This window comes from Chaetodon auriga, chromosome 21 (genome assembly GCF_051107435.1).
Source record: "Chaetodon auriga isolate fChaAug3 chromosome 21, fChaAug3.hap1, whole genome shotgun sequence".
Lineage (NCBI taxonomy): Eukaryota > Metazoa > Chordata > Actinopteri > Chaetodontiformes > Chaetodontidae > Chaetodon > Chaetodon auriga.
This window is the reverse complement of record NC_135094.1, coordinates 8,825,276-8,844,608: the sequence shown is the minus strand read 5'-3', so window position 1 is coordinate 8,844,608 and position 19,333 is coordinate 8,825,276. Positions and strand designations below refer to the sequence as shown.

The window sequence follows — 19,333 nt, the reverse complement described above, 5'->3', positions numbered from 1 at the left end:
TCTGCAGCAGATAATGCTAATGCACTTTGTGTAAGCTAAGCATTTATGCTGATGGAACATCAGGCTTTGATTGAACCACGAGCATCTATTGATTGATGCCTTCAACAAATGTTCTCAGCTCAAGTGTTGTGGTTTTTCAGTTGACATGCTTGTGCTGCACCTGTCATGGAACAACACTCGATAGCTGTTTTAGATAACACTCTGAAATCTGGGCAAATATGGTCGTTTGTGGTGGAAACCCATAATTAGATGAGGAGGTCTGTATTGATTTCACCTCTGTGGATCCAGTACAGACAGACAGCACAGCTTAGCGCAAAGACTGGAGATGCAACGTGTAAATGCACCCTGGATCAATTTTGCTGAATTTAACACAGAAGGGTTTGATGTGAAATTATTGCATTTGCTCAAATATTTCACTAAAATTCATGTATAAAGAAAAAATGTTCCAATGAAAGGTTACTTTTGGAAAATATATTCTGCATGATAGCGTTTAATGTCATAACCAAGCTGTGATGCAACTTAACATTTAACTGACTCTTTTCCATTGTCTGTTGATCTGCTGATTGTTTCACAATTCACCAGCTAACTGTTTGGTCTGTAAAATATCTGAAAATGTTAAAAAACATGTCCATGACATTTTCCCCAAAGGTGACGTCTTTAAATTGCATGTTTTGTCCAGCCAGCAGTCCAGTACCAAAAGAAATCCAATTTACTGTCATAGACAACTAGAAGAACATCAAATATTCAGATTTGAGAAATTTGTTGGATATATCGTTAATAATTAAAAATAATATTTTCAGTGTTATTCATCCACATCCTCAAGAAGACAAGTTTAGGACGAGTTGTAGTACAGAGATGCAGTGCATTAACATGGAGCTCCAGTAACGGGTTCAGTCATTTGTCAAGTGCAGAAACAGAAGCACTGGTCCCAACTTTCTTTTCCTTAGGAAGCTTGTCTCTCCTCAAATGACTTCAGGACCGGTGCTGAAGTGATGGATTAGACTTCTGTGCCAGCATTACCTCAGCTCCCCTGCTTCCCAAACACACACACACACACACACACACACACACACAGAAAGAAAGCTTTACAGCTGTAGAAAGGGCTGAGTACCGGCTGTTTTTCACTTCTGCATAGATGTGCATTATAGTGACCTAACCTATTTCTCGTCTGACTACTGACGTCATTAAGATATTAAGTACTAAATTTCAAGAATAGCTGCAGCATCAAAGGTATTTATTGTGAGTACGCTCAGTTTGTTTCCTCCAGGGTTTTCTCGTATCGTTCTGTGGGAGCCAAATGAGCAAAGTTAGCTACCAGCTCTGTGTGTCTTGCATGAAAACATAAGGAGGGTGTATCGTGTGTTTCAGGTTTTACAGCCCCTACTCCACAAAAAACAGGCCACTGTGTAAAACATAAACACAGTGTGATAACTTGCTAATCCTTTTTGACATACGCTCAACTGAAAACAGTACAAAGACAATACATTTAATGTTTTACAGCTCATATCTCTCTGTTTCTGTTTTCTTCTCACAGAAAGAGATTCAGGCCATGAGCCAGTGCCACCACCCCAACATCGTGTCTTACTACACCTCGTTCGTGGTAAAGGATGAGCTGTGGCTGGTCATGAAGCTGCTCAGTGGTGGTAAGTGCATGTGTCTTCCAGGGTTTTCTTCTTCCATCTGTCCAGTCTCTTATTACGCTGCCCCTGATTTCTGCCCGTCAATTTGAATGTCGAGATCCTGCACAGACCAAAATACCAATCTCAATATTTCTGATTTCAGAAAAAGGGGTTAAAGTGAGTATACCACATCAAATGTAATTTGGTTTGGAGTATACTTCTAGCTTCAACATGATAGTTCAGTTTTTTTTTTTTAAAAGGAGATGTAAGAGGTACTTATCCATAATCAGTGTATTATCTGCAGTTGATGGCTTCTGGCACAGCCCCAGTTTGGAGAAGTAGCAGGAGTTCTGCCGTAGGAAGCTAAGCGATGTACTGCTGTGGATGGGGGCAGCGGAAAAGCACATTTTAGCCACCCAAAAAATCATTCAAGTGTATATTTAGAATATTTCCACCGCCTTACCTTGCTGTCAAACAGGCCTTTCCGACAGGACACAGTTACCAGACTCCTATGACAAAATCACTAATTTTTACCTTCCATAACACGGGGGTTGCTGGTCTTCCGTTGCCTCAGTCAGTTTGTTTATCTGTGTGACTTTGTGATGTTCAACCACCATCTACCGGAGGTAATACACTGAATATGGATAAGTGCCTCATACACCACTTCAATAAACCCAAACTATCCCTTTAAATTCATAACTGGTCGGGTCCAGACTATTTGGCAGGGTCCCTCAAGATGGGAGAGGGGCCAGTAGGAAGAGCTGGGCCACTTACTGCTGGTGATGTTGACTGTGATTGTAGGGAATGTGACAGCACTGATCCTCATTGTGTCCCATGTGAGCTGCAGCTCTTTCCGGGCTTTAACTCAGTACAGTGCAGGAGCTAATGACAGGGCAGAGGTAATAACAGCCCGCAGCCCGGCGTCATGGCACCCATGTGGCAGCGCTGCAATTAACAAGTGAGAGGAGCATGAAGAGAGGGCCACCATGGAGAGAGAGACCTCATAATGCAATGATTGCATCTGCTTCTGATTGTTTTGTTTCTTTTTTATTTTACACCAGAAACATCAAGCTATGGTATCTGGATCCGCCTGTGAAGGAGAAGCTTTTAGAGCAGACCTGTGAGGGCTCTTAGACACAAACAGAATGTAGATGAAGGCCTCCTGCGCCAAACAGTTGACAAGCAAGAAGCAGTGGGCTCCTTTAACTCGGAGCAGAAGACAGCCTGAAGTTATGGTCTGCTGTTTACAAAGAGGCAAAAAAATTGCCACTCGTCACTCTCCAAAACCTGCTCTCAGTCTCACACACTTAATTATACAAGCCCAAGCATTCACTGATACATCCACACACTAAACATTTCCACTCTATTTCTATCCTCCCTTGTTCCCCTCCAGCCCCCAGTGTAAACAGCATCCCACTGTAACGGATAGTGTCCAGGTGGCATGCCTGGCTCTCTCGGATACACTCGAGTCACGAGCCTCTTGGCAGCCGCCTTGCAGCTGGGCCCGGGGTCACAGTGCCCGCCAAGCGACGCTCGAGCAGGCGGCCAGCCTCACAGCAGGAGCAGACAGCACTTAAGATGGCCTCTCTCATCCCCCTGATCCTAGTTAAACAGAGAGCCCTTGATGTTGAGTTTTATTGTGCGGAGTAATTAAATGATGGCCGCGGCGACGTCTGCCATGGAGACAGACCTCAAATGAGGTTGGGTTTATAGAGCATCACTCCACAGGGCAGAGCATACCAACCCAGAGGAGGCCAACCCCTGTCTGCTCCTCTGGCTTGATGCAGCGTAAGAACGCCTCCACCCTCCGACTCCATCCTGTCTTGCGTCTCCTGCTGTCGGAAGGCCGATAACAGCTTGACAGTTGATCTGACAAAGCCCTGACGTGTTTTTATCAACAGTTGTTGTTTGTGGAGTGCATCATAAAGCAGCAGAGTACATTCCTTCAGGTCTCCTTTCTAACAGAGAAGAATGTTGTTCGGCCACCAGGTCACATTTGTTAAGCAACATTTTCATGTTTGCTCCAGGCGCACTTCACCCATCTGAGACAGTTGTTATAATATTTGGCTTCCAACAATTAAAATAATTGGTAATTGAGCTAAAATGATTATTGTGCCGCATTCCATTTAGCAGTGATGCTCTCCTTTTGTCTCATAAATCCAGTGCTCCCCTTTCCATTACAGTGGTGCCCCTTAAAAGCCCAAACTCACAAAGTGTGGCATGTTTAGTTCAGCTCAAGCCAAGATGACGAAAGGAGAGCCTTTGGTCAACGAGAAAACTAAAACCAGTTCAGCAAGCGCACCCACAGACACATTCATACACGGTGAACTCATGTTGAGAGAGCAGGCAGGTACGGTCGTTAGCCACTGTGGCAGTCCCAAGACTCTCATAAAGAGAGCCTAAGCATACAGCTTGTAGGACATGCACTGGCTCTCTACAGTGATGACTGTGTGCTGCTGGTTACCAAGCACGTTCAGTACTGAATAAGTTAGAGAGAACGCAGACATGTCACACAGACAGAACCGAACAAAAGGACGCAGTGAATCACATGAAGCCGCTGTATATATTAGAGTTGAGATTTCACTTGAATTACATCTGCATGTTTCCAAAGTCAGTGAGTAATTGTGTTAGATTATCATGATCCTAATAATGACCACAATAATTATGATGATTTTCATCAAGTAGCACTCTTAAAGCACATGTCTGAATATACAGATGTTCACTGATAGTACACTACTCTTGTTTTCATGCCATGCACTCATTCTTAGTGGTGCGTCACTGTTGAGTATTGGTATGCCACTGCTGTTCCACCGGCTCATGGCACTTACAGAAGGTACTGTATGCCACTCATGCTGTATTGGCACAGTGATTTCCAACCAGGGATGCTTGTAGCCCAGGGTGTGCTTCAGCAGTTGCCAGGGGATACGTGAAAAGATTGTGGAGTAGCTCGGCTTGCTTTAAAAAAAACATCTGACATCATGATTTGAGGGGAATAGACTTCTGCCATAAGCTATATGTGAACACTTTTGAAACAGTCCTGGGCGGATGGATAAACGTCTCCTGACAACACAAATAGTTGTTGTACCTTGTGTTGTGTTGGTGGATGTTATTAGAACAAGGCTGCTTTCAGTCTTTATGCTAAGCTAGGCTAACCATAGCCAGACTTACATTCTTAAAGGAAAAGTTCAACAAGCAGAAAAGTCAAAATAAGTGGCTAAAAGTAAAAAAGACCAAACCTGAAGAATGACAGTTTCAGGACAGTTATGCCCTGTATTAAAAATATTGTGGCAGTCTACTTTTATATAACTAATAGCGTTAAAAAACATCCATTTTAGAATAGAATCGAATGAACACATTTGGAGCAGGATGGGTGGTGTCAGTGACAGTCTCGTGTTGTGTTCGTGGTGGTATGGCACTTATTTTCACCTGGCACACGGCCCATATGTCACCAGTCTACCACTGGCAAACAACACTCCCTTCTGGAAACCGCGACATATCTCTAAGAATCGGCGCATGCCACTGAAACACGCCACAGGCCACAGTTCGATCTTGGTGTCCCTCGATCAAAAAAGCTCATCATTGCACATATACACAAAAACCCCGAGCACCAGCGGATTAGTCTTTAGCAGTAGATTTGAATCTTTGGGAATCTCACTTACTGATTCACTGTTTACTGTGCAAGAGGTTCACTGCTGTCCTTAGTCTACAGAAATACAATATGAAACGTAACTATCAATTCAGATCTGCGGCCTGTTCATTGTAAAAAGTTAACAGCATTAATTAATGCATTCATTTGAAAGCTTCTTACAGCCTCCTGCCTGTATGTGAGTAACAAAACGAGGGGAAGTACTCTGCTGTGTTATAAATGTTGTATGTCCAGCTGTGCAGAGCTGCCTCGATGGGAAGCCATCGCTGAATAACACGTGAGCGGCTGCAGGCTTTTAGACGTGAATCAGGCCGAGCGCTGCGTTTTCTTCACCTCAGCTACTTCAACTTGCTTAATGCTGCAGTGTGTGTTGGTCAGCCGGTCTCACTTGTTGGTACTGGTCGCTGTTCGCTCCTCTAAAGTAACTCTCTGACTGACAGCGTAGTATGTAGTCTTCTCAGTCAGGACTGCACTCGTCTCTGGCAAATCCGTTAAAGGCCAAACCTGTAGAGCTGCGTGTTGAGGTAGGTACGCAGCAGGTGCAGGGCTTTTCAGGAAATTCCTGTTCTGAATGTGACATGTGAACAACTGTTTCATTAGGGCGCCGCATAACCTGTCAATGGCCAAATTCACATCGGAGAGACATCCACTGAAACCCACAGGGACAGAATATGAGTCATGCCAGAGCAGAGGAATGTGTTCTCAGGAGATTAGTGCGCAGCCTTCGCCGACCTGCAGTCGCTGCTGCCGAGCTCAATCGAATGCCACTCAGAGTGAAACCCAGCTAAAGGCAGATTGTTATTGACTGGATTTAGCATATGAAAGGACTCTGTCAAGTTTGGAGCCAGTGGATTTGTCACATCATGATGTGGCCCTCAACTATTGCCAAAGTGCTGACGGGGAGCTTTGATTGAGGTTTACAGAATTAAGACAAAAACAGAATTACCCTTTTTCACCATTATATCACATTGTTCTTCCTCCCTAGAAAATTAAACTGTGCAATTTAGAAGTTTAGATGGAGACTTCTTTCAGCCTGAGCCAACAGTCCTCTCCTCTTCACCTTTCTTTTACACCACCTGTGCCTCTCCACAGCCCCTCCCTTGCCCCACCCTCCCTCTGCCACTCCAACTTTGCTTGGCATTCTCCATCGGCCTTTAGCACAGTTGGCACCAGCTCTCATCTCCTTCATCCACTTCCCCCTCCTCCCCCCTTTTCGTCTCTCATCCTCTCCCACAGTCTCAAACCGCCCGCTCCGAACAGGAGAATGGAAAGACTGTAAAAGTGATGTTGTTGTTGGATGAAGTAGAGTTAAGTAGAGCTATGTATAAATCCTGGCTTTTACATCTTCACAGGTTTTGTTTGAAATCCTAAGAGGGAGAGATCTGGCTAATCCAGCATGTAACTGACATGATGATTTGACATTTTCCTGAGTTTTTGCACACTCTACAGGGCAATACACTGCAAAGACTTAATTTACTCCCTGTGATCAGTATTAAATTCCCTCTGGGGTCTTGGACAGGCACCGTTCCAACCAGGCCAACAGGTGTCACTTGTCTTGGACGCCGTAGTCTTTCCCATGCAAAATGAACCTTTGTATTGTTAACCTGTCAGTCATTGTCAGCGTGTTGAAACAACCTAATGAGGCATGAAGAGTTCAATCAGATGAATGTGAAAGAGGCTGACAAGGCTGGCATTTAGTGATCCTCCAAAGCTTACATCATGCTGTGAGTGTGCTCTCAGAAATGTCCTCCCCTCAGTGCCACCTCAGCCTGCTCTGGAAAAGTCTTTGCTGTACACTAATTGTCTTCCTTTATCTGTATCAATGTTTTTCTGTTCTCTTGAAAGAAAAGTTTGACATTTTGGCATACGATTGCTTTTCTGCCATGAGTTAGACAAAAAGATCGATACCACTCTCATGTCTGTACGGTAATATGAAGCTGGAGCAAGCAGCCAGTTACCTTAGCATTGCATAAGTACTGAAAACAGAGGGGAAACAACTCGTCTGGTTCTGTCCAAATGCAACAAAATTCACCTACCACCTCCTTTAAGCTCATTAATTAACACATGTTTTGTTTGTTTAATCCATGCAAAAACTGTAAAAATCCCTATTCCTTGGCTGGGAACAGCTGCCAGACAACCAGCTCAGAGTTCAGGAAGTTACTGGTCCTGAGCGGGAGTGAGAACAAGAAGTCCGGCACATAACCCCCCATCAAACAACAAACTGTTGTTTTTCCACATTTTTCTACCAATTAAAGGTGCTGGAAGGCAGATTTTGTTACCGTTTGGACAGAGCAGAGCTAGCTGTTTCCCTACAGTCTGTGTGCTAAGTTGAGTTAGCTGCTGGTGATAGCTTAATACTTAGCATACAGACATCAGTATAAACCTTCTCATCTAGCTTTCGGCAAAAAGGCGTTTATTCCAAAAAAGTCTATGTCTTTCATGTTACATAGATAAAGAAGGGCTGTAGCTTTTTGTATCTGGTTGAGTGAGCAAGGATAAGGTCCCACACATCAGCTACATGGTCACTTTCTCATGTAATTACACCTGTTAGCTCGTTAGGACTGTGACTCCCGCTCACTTAGACTTGACTCTCCTCACTCCTTCTCTCAGCGCCTCCCTCATTGTCACCTGTCACTTCCTGTCAATTCCTCTCCTCCCTACAGCCATTTGCGACGAGGAGACGAACATCATGCTGAGCGCAGAAGCATTGAGAGAGGAGGGAACCGTGTGCGGAGAACAGGGGAGGGGGGGAAAAAAAGGCTGCCTTTTCTCAATGAGCTTCAAAGCGCTGTCACATCAGAGAGGCGAGGCTGCTCTCTTCTTATGCTTCCCTCTCGCTCCTTGCCAATCCACTCACTCACATATACACCCGCTATTGCACACACTCAAGACACACATCTAGGCTGCTTTCCCCCTCATCTGTCCTCTCTTTGAATGGGTTTGTCTCCCTTCCTCGCTGCTGAATCACATTTTCTGCTGCGCGCCGTCACTGCGCGACGAACCCGTTGAACTCGTCTCTCCCTCGCTCGCTCTCTCCACTCCGCCTCGCTGTGTCTAAGACTCTCTGCAGTAACACCGTCTAGTCTCAGGTGGCCCGTCATCGCCGGCTCCGCTGGGTAATGCAGTCCTCGACTGAGTGCTGCAGGCGAGGACACCCTGAAGTGATTGTGCAAATAAATATCGTTGCGCTGGCACGGTTGCTAAAATCCAATCAATTCAGTCCTGGAATTGTGTGTGGACAGTGTTTCGGGACCTTGAAAAGGCCATTTCCAGCTTTTGTTCGCAAGTGCCGCTGTGTGGGTGTGTGTGGCTGAGGGTGTGTGTGACAGATAGACAGTGTGGCAGTGTGGTGTTTGTGTTTGTGTATCACTGCAGCACAATGCAGCTTGTCAGCCAAGTGGCATTCTTTTTGCTTCTCTGCTTTGTCCCCATTCACCAGTGTCCCCCAATTTTCTGTCATTCTGAATGCAAATACTGAACCTCTTTTCAGAGGGATGTTCTTTATTCTTTGGAAAGTCGCACAAAGGAAATCATACACTGACAGCAGTCTGACTTTTCATCCAGAGCGCTCCTTTTATTCAGCAGGAGCCGGGCTGAGGGAGACATGGTGACCTGCCTGGTCAGTGAGCAGAGCAAGGCTAGTTGTCGATTCAGCCTGAGCAACTAAAGACAAAGCAACAGTTTGACTTCTAACCTCCGATGTTAGCATGCACACTTGTCTTTCATGCAGATCTCTGACCAATTGTAAAGGCATTAAAGGATGCACATACAGTGTATTTTTGCAGAGCACAGTTGGTTTTTGTGAAACTGAACTTCGGAGAGGTGGACTGTAGTAATGATGTCATCGAGAGTCAAGTCCTGTAGCTGCTTCATAGACGGTGAATAATGGCGTGATTCTGACAGTAGCCATGGTGATTTTTAACTGGCCACACTTTCTGATTGCCAGCTGTGAGCGGCACATCCCAATGAAAGTCATTTGGATGGAAAAGCTTAAAGAAAAATCCTTTGAGCCAACAAAGTCAATCTAATTTAAAATCAGTGGACCAAGCCCAAAAAATGTCCCCTAATGACATCATAAATTCAAGTCTCGCTGTTGCTTAGTCACAGAGACAACTGTCTGTGTTTATAGACACTGACTTTACCTTTTAAAATCGGACAAAACACAACATAAATTCTTTTTAAAGGCGGATTTACCCTTCAAACAATGCATGATAGTGACTGTTCTGATTTCCCTCTCTCCACCATTGGTTTGTTTTGCCATGGCCAAATGGAAAGGTCATGGTGATGTTTATGGTTAAAGGACTTTGTCTTAACACAACTAAATCATTTGTTTTCCCCTTCAATAAAATCCGTCTTACTGGAACTGGAAAAAAGATCTTTGTGTACCCACAATCTAATTTATCCAAACATTATAAGATTATACGTGAATTATCTTGACTGAATGGCTGCCAATCCACCAGGAAGTATGTGTTTTCATAAATAAGGTTTGGTTTAGAGTAGACTCAGCAAATGATATAGGGTAGCCTGAGGTGACTTTCTCATTGTTGCAGGGGGAGATCATCAGTCAAGACCAGAAACGGTACAATTTATTTACGCAGCCATTTTTAAAGTCGGTGACGGCTGGATAATTTTCATTCCTCCCTGACATTGATGCTGACAATCACAAATACAGTTTTCAACAAAGAAAAATGAAGCATGACATCGTAAGTTCTTTTTTATCAACCGCTGTCTCCTGTGGTTATTGTCCAGGCTCCGTGCTGGACGTGATCAAGCATATCATCTCGCGAGGGGAGCACAAGACGGGCGTCTTGGACGAGGCCAGCATAGCCACCGTGCTGAAAGATGTGCTCGAGGGCCTGGAGTACCTACACAAGAACGGACAGATCCACAGGTGAGAGGACTCACGGCCCTGCCGTTATCACTAAGCACAGAGGCTTTATTAGACTTCACCTTCAGGGTTTATGGAGCAGAAATATACATGACTCTGCCCCTCCTTCCCGTTTCCTCCTCCTCTGTCCTAAAAGCTGTCAAACTAATATATATATTGTCCTCCACCTTGACTACATGGGACATTATGTTTTACAGTGGAGTCCAGTTTGTTTGTGCTGACACTTTCTCATGAGCCCAGTAGTTCAGATACAGTTAATTGAGTTCCCACGATAGAGCAGATACATTTTTTGGATTAAATTAGCATTTAGCTACCATAATTCAGTGTTTTTGACATACAGATTACTTACTCACCACAGAATACTTTGCTGATGCCTACATTGAGGTACTCATTAGCATAACTTTCTGTTTTTATATTGACTACTCGTATCATTATGTGTCCCTTATCATCATGTGGTACATGTTCCCATCGCAGTCTTTTCGTTTTTGTCAGTGATCCCGTCACTTATTTCCTCTGCCTTAGACCAAAACGGAAGCAAAATCTCAAGTAATCTGCATTGAATCCCTGCTCTTAGTGAATGGTTTATTGCAAAGTTCAATGCACAGAAATGATTAGTATTCTCCGTCAGACTAGACAGATGACTGTACCAAGGAAATGGCATTTTCAGACAGCCACTTTCACTCACTAAAGGTCAAGGGTGTCATAGGGCTCTATATAGAGATGAGGCAGTATACTTCCCCAGTGGGACTGTGACAGGTCTTCCAGAAGAAGCTGCAGTAATGATGTGGTTATGCTTTACCACAGAAGTATGGTTATGAATAAAATTTAAAAAAAAACAGTCATTATTTCATTTTAAAGCTGTACACATGATACAAGCCCACAGTGTTTTAATGAAGCTGCAGCAACTTTAACTTTTAAATAAAAAAAAACACTGCAAGAAATCTGTAAGCAGACACTTCAGCGCTGGTAATCTTTCAGACCTGATAATCTTTAAGAGCTACAGTATGAATATGCATCAGCAGGATGTGTCAATGGCAGATTTGCGTGCCACAGGAAATGTGATCCTGAAAGCTCTCTTTCTAAGCCAGTTCGAGACCTGGCTAAATCCTCGCACTCGAGCTGTCACAATGAACCCAGTCGACACGCCGGCTGCAGAAGTCATCGCGCTACCTTCGCTGTATTTAATATTCATTACTCACTTTTTCGTATGTCTCCTCTTCTCTCCTACTGGCACACATATAGCCCGGGACAGGCTACATGTATAAATAATGCATAGCTTTTTTCGGCTTGGTTAAGTGCTCAGCGGCTTTCAGAGTAGCATGCCAATGAGAAACAGCGAGAGAGGCTTGATTGAAAGCTTTGACCACGGGCTTGGATGAATGATGTTTTGTGTTGAGCCATGTAGATGAATCATCAGCTCATTAACCAGCCAGTAAGCAAACGGCTGTTTCCTATAGAAAGTATAGATAGAGATGTAAGGAATTAGCATACAACTCTGTTTAAATGACTGTGTTAATTAAAAGGAAAATCCACTGCGGTACACCTCTGCTGCAGCATTTAAGTATCCGCTTTCAGCATAATGTGACAGGGTTATTGGTCATTGCCAGAGAGAGGGGAATGTTTTTCCCAAAGTGAAAACCTTCCTTAAACTCTGTGCCCAGTCTAAGGAGGATCATTCATTCATCACTCCTGTCCACCCCAGGCTCCGAGGTGTGACTTGTGAAAAAAGAAAGTGCGAGGCACGTGAGGTAATCCCAACCACCACCGAATCACTGACACGCTGAGAATGGAGAGGCCATGCTCAGTTGATCGGTGTTGTAAACGTGCACTTATGGCCGTGCGAGTTCCTCCTGTGTAAGCTGGATCATATGAGTCGTGGCCTCGGGGCAGGAGTGATGGAGAGAGTCAAGGGGCCGGGGCTTGACGAGGAGGGAGAAAGTGTCACATGATGTGTTCCATCCAGCCAAGGACGGCAGAAAAGCAATTAGAGTCTCGCGGCCCGAGCTGTAGCCTCAACCAGAGACATTTACCACAAGACGGCAAACTGCTCCACCTCCACATTCACAGCAGCTCGGAAAGTCACTGATTCAAAGGCGGCACTTGTCCTCGAACTCGAGCGGCAGGTAGACATCGCGCACATGACAGGAGATGAATGTCTCCGTAGAGTCGTTGAGGTTAGGTTGAGGTTCCAAGCGAGGTGATACTAAAAGAAGAGAACACAGAACGTTCTGTGTCCTCCGTTGTGTTCTTGTTCGAGCTCAGAGCTTTATGGGTGTGGTTGAGTGAGTGAAGGGGAGTGAGCGGCAGAAAAGCCTGCAAGTTAATTATCGCAAAGGCCTCTTAGACAGCCATCCTGGTGTGGAGAGCTCTCTGCCTCACTCATCTCTGAAACCTCACGTCTTCTGAAGGTACATGGGAAGGTTCTGCTCGCCAAAGTACTTGGCGTGTGGTTTAGTAATGACCAGGTAATGGCTGTAGTTACGCTGCCTCTGGGAGCAGAGAGTCTCTCGCTGTGAATTAACGGAAAATTGACAAAATAAGACATAAAAATTGATTTGGAAAACGGATGAGAATGAAATTCAGCAAGACGGAGAAAGCAATCAAAACAGCGAAGCAAAGGGAAGATATTTTTGTGGTCACAAAGGGCACGGTTAAAAGTGGGTGGGTGGGTGGGGGGGGGATTTCATAAGCTGTCTTTCACGGCCCTGTTAGGGCCACTGTGAGCCTGGCACCAGGATGTGATGTCACAGGAGGTGACCCGTCGGAGTTGCGAGGTGCGAGATGAGAATGATAAATCTTCTTGACAGTTTCATGCCGCGGCTGTTCCCACCTGGCTACTGCCCGGCCATCGTTTCAGTGGGTCGTAAATATGAAGAGACCACACATATCTTGTTCATTTTACAATATCTGTTGGCTGCGTAACGCCTTCAAGTCTCTGGCAACAGTTCTGATTGGCTTTAATGTGCTTCAACATGTAGAAATAAAGTGAATCAGCCGGTTATTCTTCTGACTTAAGCCCGCCTACTATTGCACCGTATGGCTGGATGACTAGTACGGTCGGCGTAGGGACTTAAACTGCAGGTTGGCTTTTTTCCTCTCTGCTACAGAATTTCTTTGAACTTGTGTGGTGCATTGTGTCACCACCTCCTCCCTCCTCCTCCTCTTCCTCTCCGGTGAATGTTAATGATTGTCTGCACTCTGCAGCCTTTTTTTCAGAGCATTGCAATCTGCTGCAGTGAACTGTCGTCTCCATGGTTCTTGAATGAGTGCAGGAGGGATGCAGTCGGACGGCCTTGATCACTCTTCGTGAATGATGCGGCATCATGGGCTGCCTTTCATCGGAGTGAAGCTTATTACATTGAAAATCCACCTTGAAATAGTTTTCAGCCGCTTGTGCGAAATCCCAAATGAAAGCTATTCTGAGAAATAACACGTGTTGTCATATAGAGGTATATTTAAACAGTGAGTAATGAAACAACCGTGAGGACACAGGCAGTAAAATGGCTCTGATTAATAGCTTTAAGCTCTTCATTCATCTAAACTAATCATGACGTAGTATGTGAAACACAAGACCTTTGAGCTCACAAAGTTACTCACTAATTCATTTATATCACAACTTAAAAAATGTCCTCTGATGACTTGATCATCTCAAGCCTGATCTTGATTTTTAGCCATATTAGCAGCCACCACTTTGAAATATCTCAGCGACTATTGGATGCACAGCTATGAAACCTGCTCCTTCAATGATACAGTGACACCTCATCTAGCACCATCATCAGGTCAAACTTTTGTCCAAAACTTTGGTTTCATGGCCAAAGCTACGGCCATGGGCAAAACTAACAGGTGGGGAACATGTCAAACAGTATACCTGCTAAGCATTAGCTGTTAGCAAACATTAGCATTTAGCTCAAAACACTGCTGTTCCGATGTAAAGTCTCACAGAGCTGCTAGCATGACTCATGCTATCATTCACATAGCTCAGTGTAAACTCTGCGTTGGGGTGAATATTTTTCTTCAGCTAGCATAGCGTAGCTTCTTGGCATGTTTCCCATTGTAGAAGCAGAATGCAGTCCCACAACTAGACTTGTCCTCAAACAGACGTGACAGGAGAGGTGGTAAGTTAGAAGGCCTTGTGACATGACAGAGTGGTTTATTGGCCCAGACTGAACCCACAATACTTAATTAGAATACAGTGCATTATTAGCACAGGCTAAACCCTGTACCACAAGCACTACGTGACAAGACTGGACCCTCAGAGAGAGGGGATGTGGTTGTGTAAACGAGGAAAGGTATTTTGGGATATTCTCAGACTTGCCTTTCAGCCTCAGGTGGTCCACTCTGCACCACCCCTCTAATCCTTAAAAAGAAACATCTCAAATTACCAGACGTAACTCATCGCTGTTGTATGTACTAACACCCAGAGCGGACGATGAGCGTATTCTTGATTAAGCAGAAGAAGCGAGCTCAAGAAACGGGACGACACCGTGACCTGATATCAGCTAGCTGTAATGTCAGAGCAGCGAAGTGACAGTGGGACGAGCCAGAGAGCCGCGGAGCACAGACGTCTGTGCGGCAGCAGACATTTCTAACGGTGGTTTTTCAAAGCCGCTCGCAAAGCCTGTCGTGTCCGTTTCTCATCCACCCTTTCCCTTCCTCTGCATCGTCCCCGGTGTGACAGTTATGTAATTGAACTCATCAAGACACAAATGCACATCAGAAGTTTTGCCTCGTGCGGTGCAAAGACAGCTCTGTCTGCCTGAGCGGACTGCTGAAAACACTCCGTTTTAGAGAAGGCTGCCGATGCCCCGTCCCGTGTGCTATCTCAGTCTGCCTCTGGATCGTCGTATTATCCCGGCAGAGATTTTGCCCTGCAGCAGGAATCCCCATCTTAAGCCAGTGGTCCTAATATGTCACATATGCTGCATTCCTCCCTCTGTGGCTCACTGTTGGCCACTCCCTGCCCGTCACTTCAAGACCTGTTGTCTGTGTGGTATTTTACTAGAGCACTCTTAGCAAAGAGGCCTCTACACACAAGTATGCAGCAACATTTGAACAAAGATCTGAACTGTGACCTGCCCACTCTTGGGTCCCCATAGCACATTGTGTGTCCTGAGGAGGTTGCTTGTAAAGATTGTACTTCTGACTTATAGCTACAGGAGAGGGGGTGCTTAAGCCCGACTGCCGACAGGCGAAGTTTCGGCATGCATTTCAAGTTGTTAGCATGCGTCAAAGGTATTCTTGTCTGAGAGGCACAAGAGGCTTTCCAGCCAGCGCAATGTCTGCAGCATTTGCCCCCATGTGTCTGGTATTTGGCATGTGTTTATAGTCTATATGGATTGAATTATATCCTCAATAAATTGAGCCTTTGTTTCTTGGAAGCTGTGTTGTATCTCATCTCCAGCCCAGCTCTCCAAAGACCAGTCTATTTTTACTTTCATTGAGACCAATTTCTTTGCTGGAATGGTCAAACAGCTTTTATCTTTCAGCTGAAGCTGCAAGCTTTTTACTCCAGTGCCCCCGTCTGGTAGCAAGGTGAACTGCACAGCTGTTGAGACGCATCTAATTTGAGTCATTTGTCTGTCTGTCAGTGGGGTTCAAAGATCAGCCTCAGGATGATTTGTGCAAATCTGTTTGAAGTCATTGGAGGTGGTGCAGTGGCTGACAGTGTTCTGGGGTTGTACCAGGTTGGTGTTCTTTGTCTTTCTCCCATTATTCCATTTAAAACCAGGCCTTCACTTCCTGAAAGCCTGGACAGCAGACAGAGCTAACTGTTGTCCTCCGTGACTCTGCTGCCATCCGTACTTTTTTTTTTTCATCACCTTTCACTTGACCCTTCCACTTTATCTCTGAAAGTCTGTTGCTATGACAACTCCGTCTACCTGGTGAGGTGGCAGTATTCAGTGTGTGTGGCAGTCTGTGCTTTAGTGAGCAGACGGGCAGCCAGACAGTCGTCCCTGCTGAATCTTCTTATCGCCACCAGGGGAGGCTGAACAGGGATGAACAAATTAACTACAGGCCGTGTGTGTGTTGCTAATAAAGTCTTTAAAAAATAGCAACCCAGAGAGGCAGAGCGATAAAATCTTCGAAGCCTATTTATAGCACCAGGATGTATAAAGTCGAGTCTTTTTGACAAGTCATTAATCAGCAAACAAGTGAAGAAGAGATCCTAAGGTTGCCTTGAGTCTGTGACATCATTAAACTGGGGCTGTACTGATGCTATGCTTCAATAAACAGAAACTAGTTAATAACTGTAATTACTCCGACTTTAACTGCCTTTGTTCATGTTCACTGTTTGATCCGGTTGAGCCACTCTCTCTTTGAGAGCTCCGTGTGAGAAGTAATTGTGTAATGTACAAGCTCTTCTCCTTTCTTTCGCAGAGATCTTAAGGCTGGAAACATTCTCCTCGGGGATGACGGTTCAGTGCAAATTGCAGGTATTTAGCCACAAGGCAACATCACTGATCAGTGCCTGTCACAGGTGACCCAGATTAGGTGTGAAGAAGGTGTTGTGCTGTGCTGTAACTCGTTTACCCCTGCCAGCTCTGCTCCAGTATCTCACTGTATGTATGCACAGGAGGCTTAGTCTGCGGAGGAAAATGAACCTTCTTGACAATAACATCATTGACTTTCTGCGCCGGGTGTGTTTTGTGTGTGTTGGTCTCATTATTTCTTCTCTCTCTCCCCTTCCTTCAGACTTCGGCGTCAGTGCCTTTCTAGCCACAGGTGGTGACATCACTCGAAATAAAGTGCGCAAGACGTTTGTGGGAACGCCGTGCTGGATGGCCCCGGAGGTCATGGAGCAGGTCGGTTGTCTTTAGCATGGAGACAGGAAGTAACCAGACAACAGAAAGCTCATATTTTGAAGTTGAAGATGTTTCTGCTTCCACAGGTGCGGGGTTATGATTTCAAAGCGGATATTTGGAGTTTTGGGGTCACGGCCATTGAGCTCGCAACAGGGGCTGCACCTTACCACAAATACCCACCAATGAAGGTAAGAATCAGACGTATCTAGAAATGTGCAGCGAATGACAGAACAAGTGCAAAGTCAGTTCCTCTTTTTTGCTAAATGTGTTCTTGGTGTCTTTAGGTCTTGATGCTGACGCTGCAGAATGACCCCCCATCCCTGGAGACCGGCATCACAGACAAGGAGATGGTAAAGAAATACGGCAAATCCTTCAGGAAGATGATCTCCCTGTGTCTACAGAAGGACCCAGAGAAAAGGTGTTTGTAATGCCTTCAGTCATTTTGTTTCATCCAGCTTCCAGGTTTCTGTTAAACACGTGTTCTACAAGTATTTTAGTATGAAAGCTCAAATGAACAGAGCTCATTTTTTGTTCCTCTGCTGTTTTTCAGGCCAACCTCCTCAGAGCTGTTGAAGCATAAATTCTTTCAGAAGGCAAAGGTAGGTGCCTGAGCTCCCTCTGGGCCTGAGACTGAATCAGTTACATGATGACTCAGCATCACCTCTGTGTCAGGCACCCGTTGAGCTGGTTGATGAGTAAAGGTCTAAGCCCGCAGAAGTGATCGGATCGGGGTGGCCTCAGTTTGGCCTCTGTTTAAAATTAAGCCATTCTTCATCGCTAAAAGTAGTTGTTTTTTTTTTTCTTTTTTTGCTCCACAAGTTTTGAAATGATTGAAGGAGGCTTTAATGCAGGGGAAAAAAGGTCAACTGTAATGCAACAAGAGATGGAAAAAATAGATAAAGTCTCTTTCCCTGAGGTGTTTGTGTGAGTCAGGCTACTTCTCACTTGGCTCGACTTGTCAGTGTGTCTGACCCAAGCTGAGGCCATTGCAGCATTCCTCTCATTATTGACCGTGCAGAGCTGTTTCTAACAAAGGCAGGGATAAGCAGTCTAACTCCAGCCTCCGGCTGCCCAGTACCCTAGCAACTAGAACAACAAATGTGCTGTCTCAGCATGTCACACAGCCCAAATACAACCTGGTTGGTTTGCTGGATATGACTGTTGAGCACCAAGAACCACAGTACTGTGCATGCACAGCAGAGGGCAGGCTTTGTCATTGTTTTAGAGCAGATCTGCTGCAGATGGGCAAACTGTGGTCCTGTGACAGCCTGTGGGAGGGATTGAAATGGTTCTGAAGCAAGCAGATGATTATTGATTAGCTCCTGTCACTATCTGTCGAGAACAAGAGTTTTTTTTTTTTGTCAGTAAGGTATTTGAAGGTTTACCCCCAAATGAAATGTCCAGCATTAGACGTCACAGTGAGAGTTAAAGTGGGAATGTTTTTTACTTTGTTTGCACTTTTTGCTTTTAGAGTAAATAGGTCTTGAGGTGAGATTTCAAACATTTACCGAACTGCCCATCAGAGGGAGACTTTCATAACCAGGGAGGCAGGACAGCAGAAGCTTAGTTACGACAAGTGTTATACTTTGAGTAGAGCACAACCAGGAGCCCTTGTTTAGATGACCTGAGAGGCCGAGCGGACATGTTCGGGGTCAGCAACTCACCGATACAGAATCTGGTGCAGCCGAGCTGTGTGAGGCGTGAAAAGTAATTAGATGGCTCTTGATTTAAATTCTAAATTTGACAGGAAGCCGGTGTAGCGGAGAGTCTGTGTTAGTAAAGCACATTATGGGTCACAGGTCAGACTCTGAATAATGCAAGACTTAATCCATAAACAGATAAAGAGGATTTTGTCACAGTGACAGACGTTTATGTCTTTCCTCCTCTGACAGACCCACGAGTATTTACACGAGAAGTTACTTCAGAGGGCGCCCACAATAACAGAGAGGTCGAAAAGGGTAAGACGGAAACCATTCCAGTCTACACTTTTTGCTTTATTGCTAAGAAGGCGAGCTCAGTCGTGTTCATGTGTGCCGTCAGGTACGTCGAGTGCCAGGTTCCAGTGGTCGGCTGCACAAAACGGAGGATGGCGAATGGGAATGGAGTGATGATGAGCTGGATGAAGAAAGCGAAGAGGGCAAAGCAGCCGTTGCAGCCTTGAGGGTGAGATGAAGCTAGCCCTTGTTTCCCCCCTCCCGTGCACACATTATACTCCACACGTCTTGTCTTTTAATCTGTACGATGTTTAAACTGTCATTCTCATGTCTGTGCAGTAGCATGTTTGTCCACTGTCTCTCCACTGAGTCTCCCGTATGTGTGTATGTTCTGTCTGACGGCCAAGGAGCAGCAGGTGAAGCCTGTTGGCGCCACCAGGCGA

The 19,333-nt window shown here is 45.1% G+C and overlaps 1 protein-coding gene across 2 annotated transcripts in view; it reads left to right on the top strand.

Moving 5' to 3' along the window:
• The window catches only part of oxsr1b (oxidative stress responsive kinase 1b), a 40,673-nt gene that overhangs the window by 14,514 nt on the left and 6,826 nt on the right, over positions 1-19,333 (top strand). For both annotated transcript variants that reach the window (XM_076761403.1, XM_076761404.1), the window contains exons 3-11: positions 1,535-1,643; positions 10,015-10,156; positions 16,532-16,587; positions 16,847-16,956; positions 17,043-17,144; positions 17,241-17,374; positions 17,507-17,555; positions 18,849-18,914; positions 18,997-19,119. In XM_076761403.1, coding sequence (XP_076617518.1) covers positions 1,535-1,643; positions 10,015-10,156; positions 16,532-16,587; positions 16,847-16,956; positions 17,043-17,144; positions 17,241-17,374; positions 17,507-17,555; positions 18,849-18,914; positions 18,997-19,119 — 891 coding nt within the window. The remainder of the gene's footprint in view (positions 1-1,534; positions 1,644-10,014; positions 10,157-16,531; positions 16,588-16,846; positions 16,957-17,042; positions 17,145-17,240; positions 17,375-17,506; positions 17,556-18,848; positions 18,915-18,996; positions 19,120-19,333) is intronic.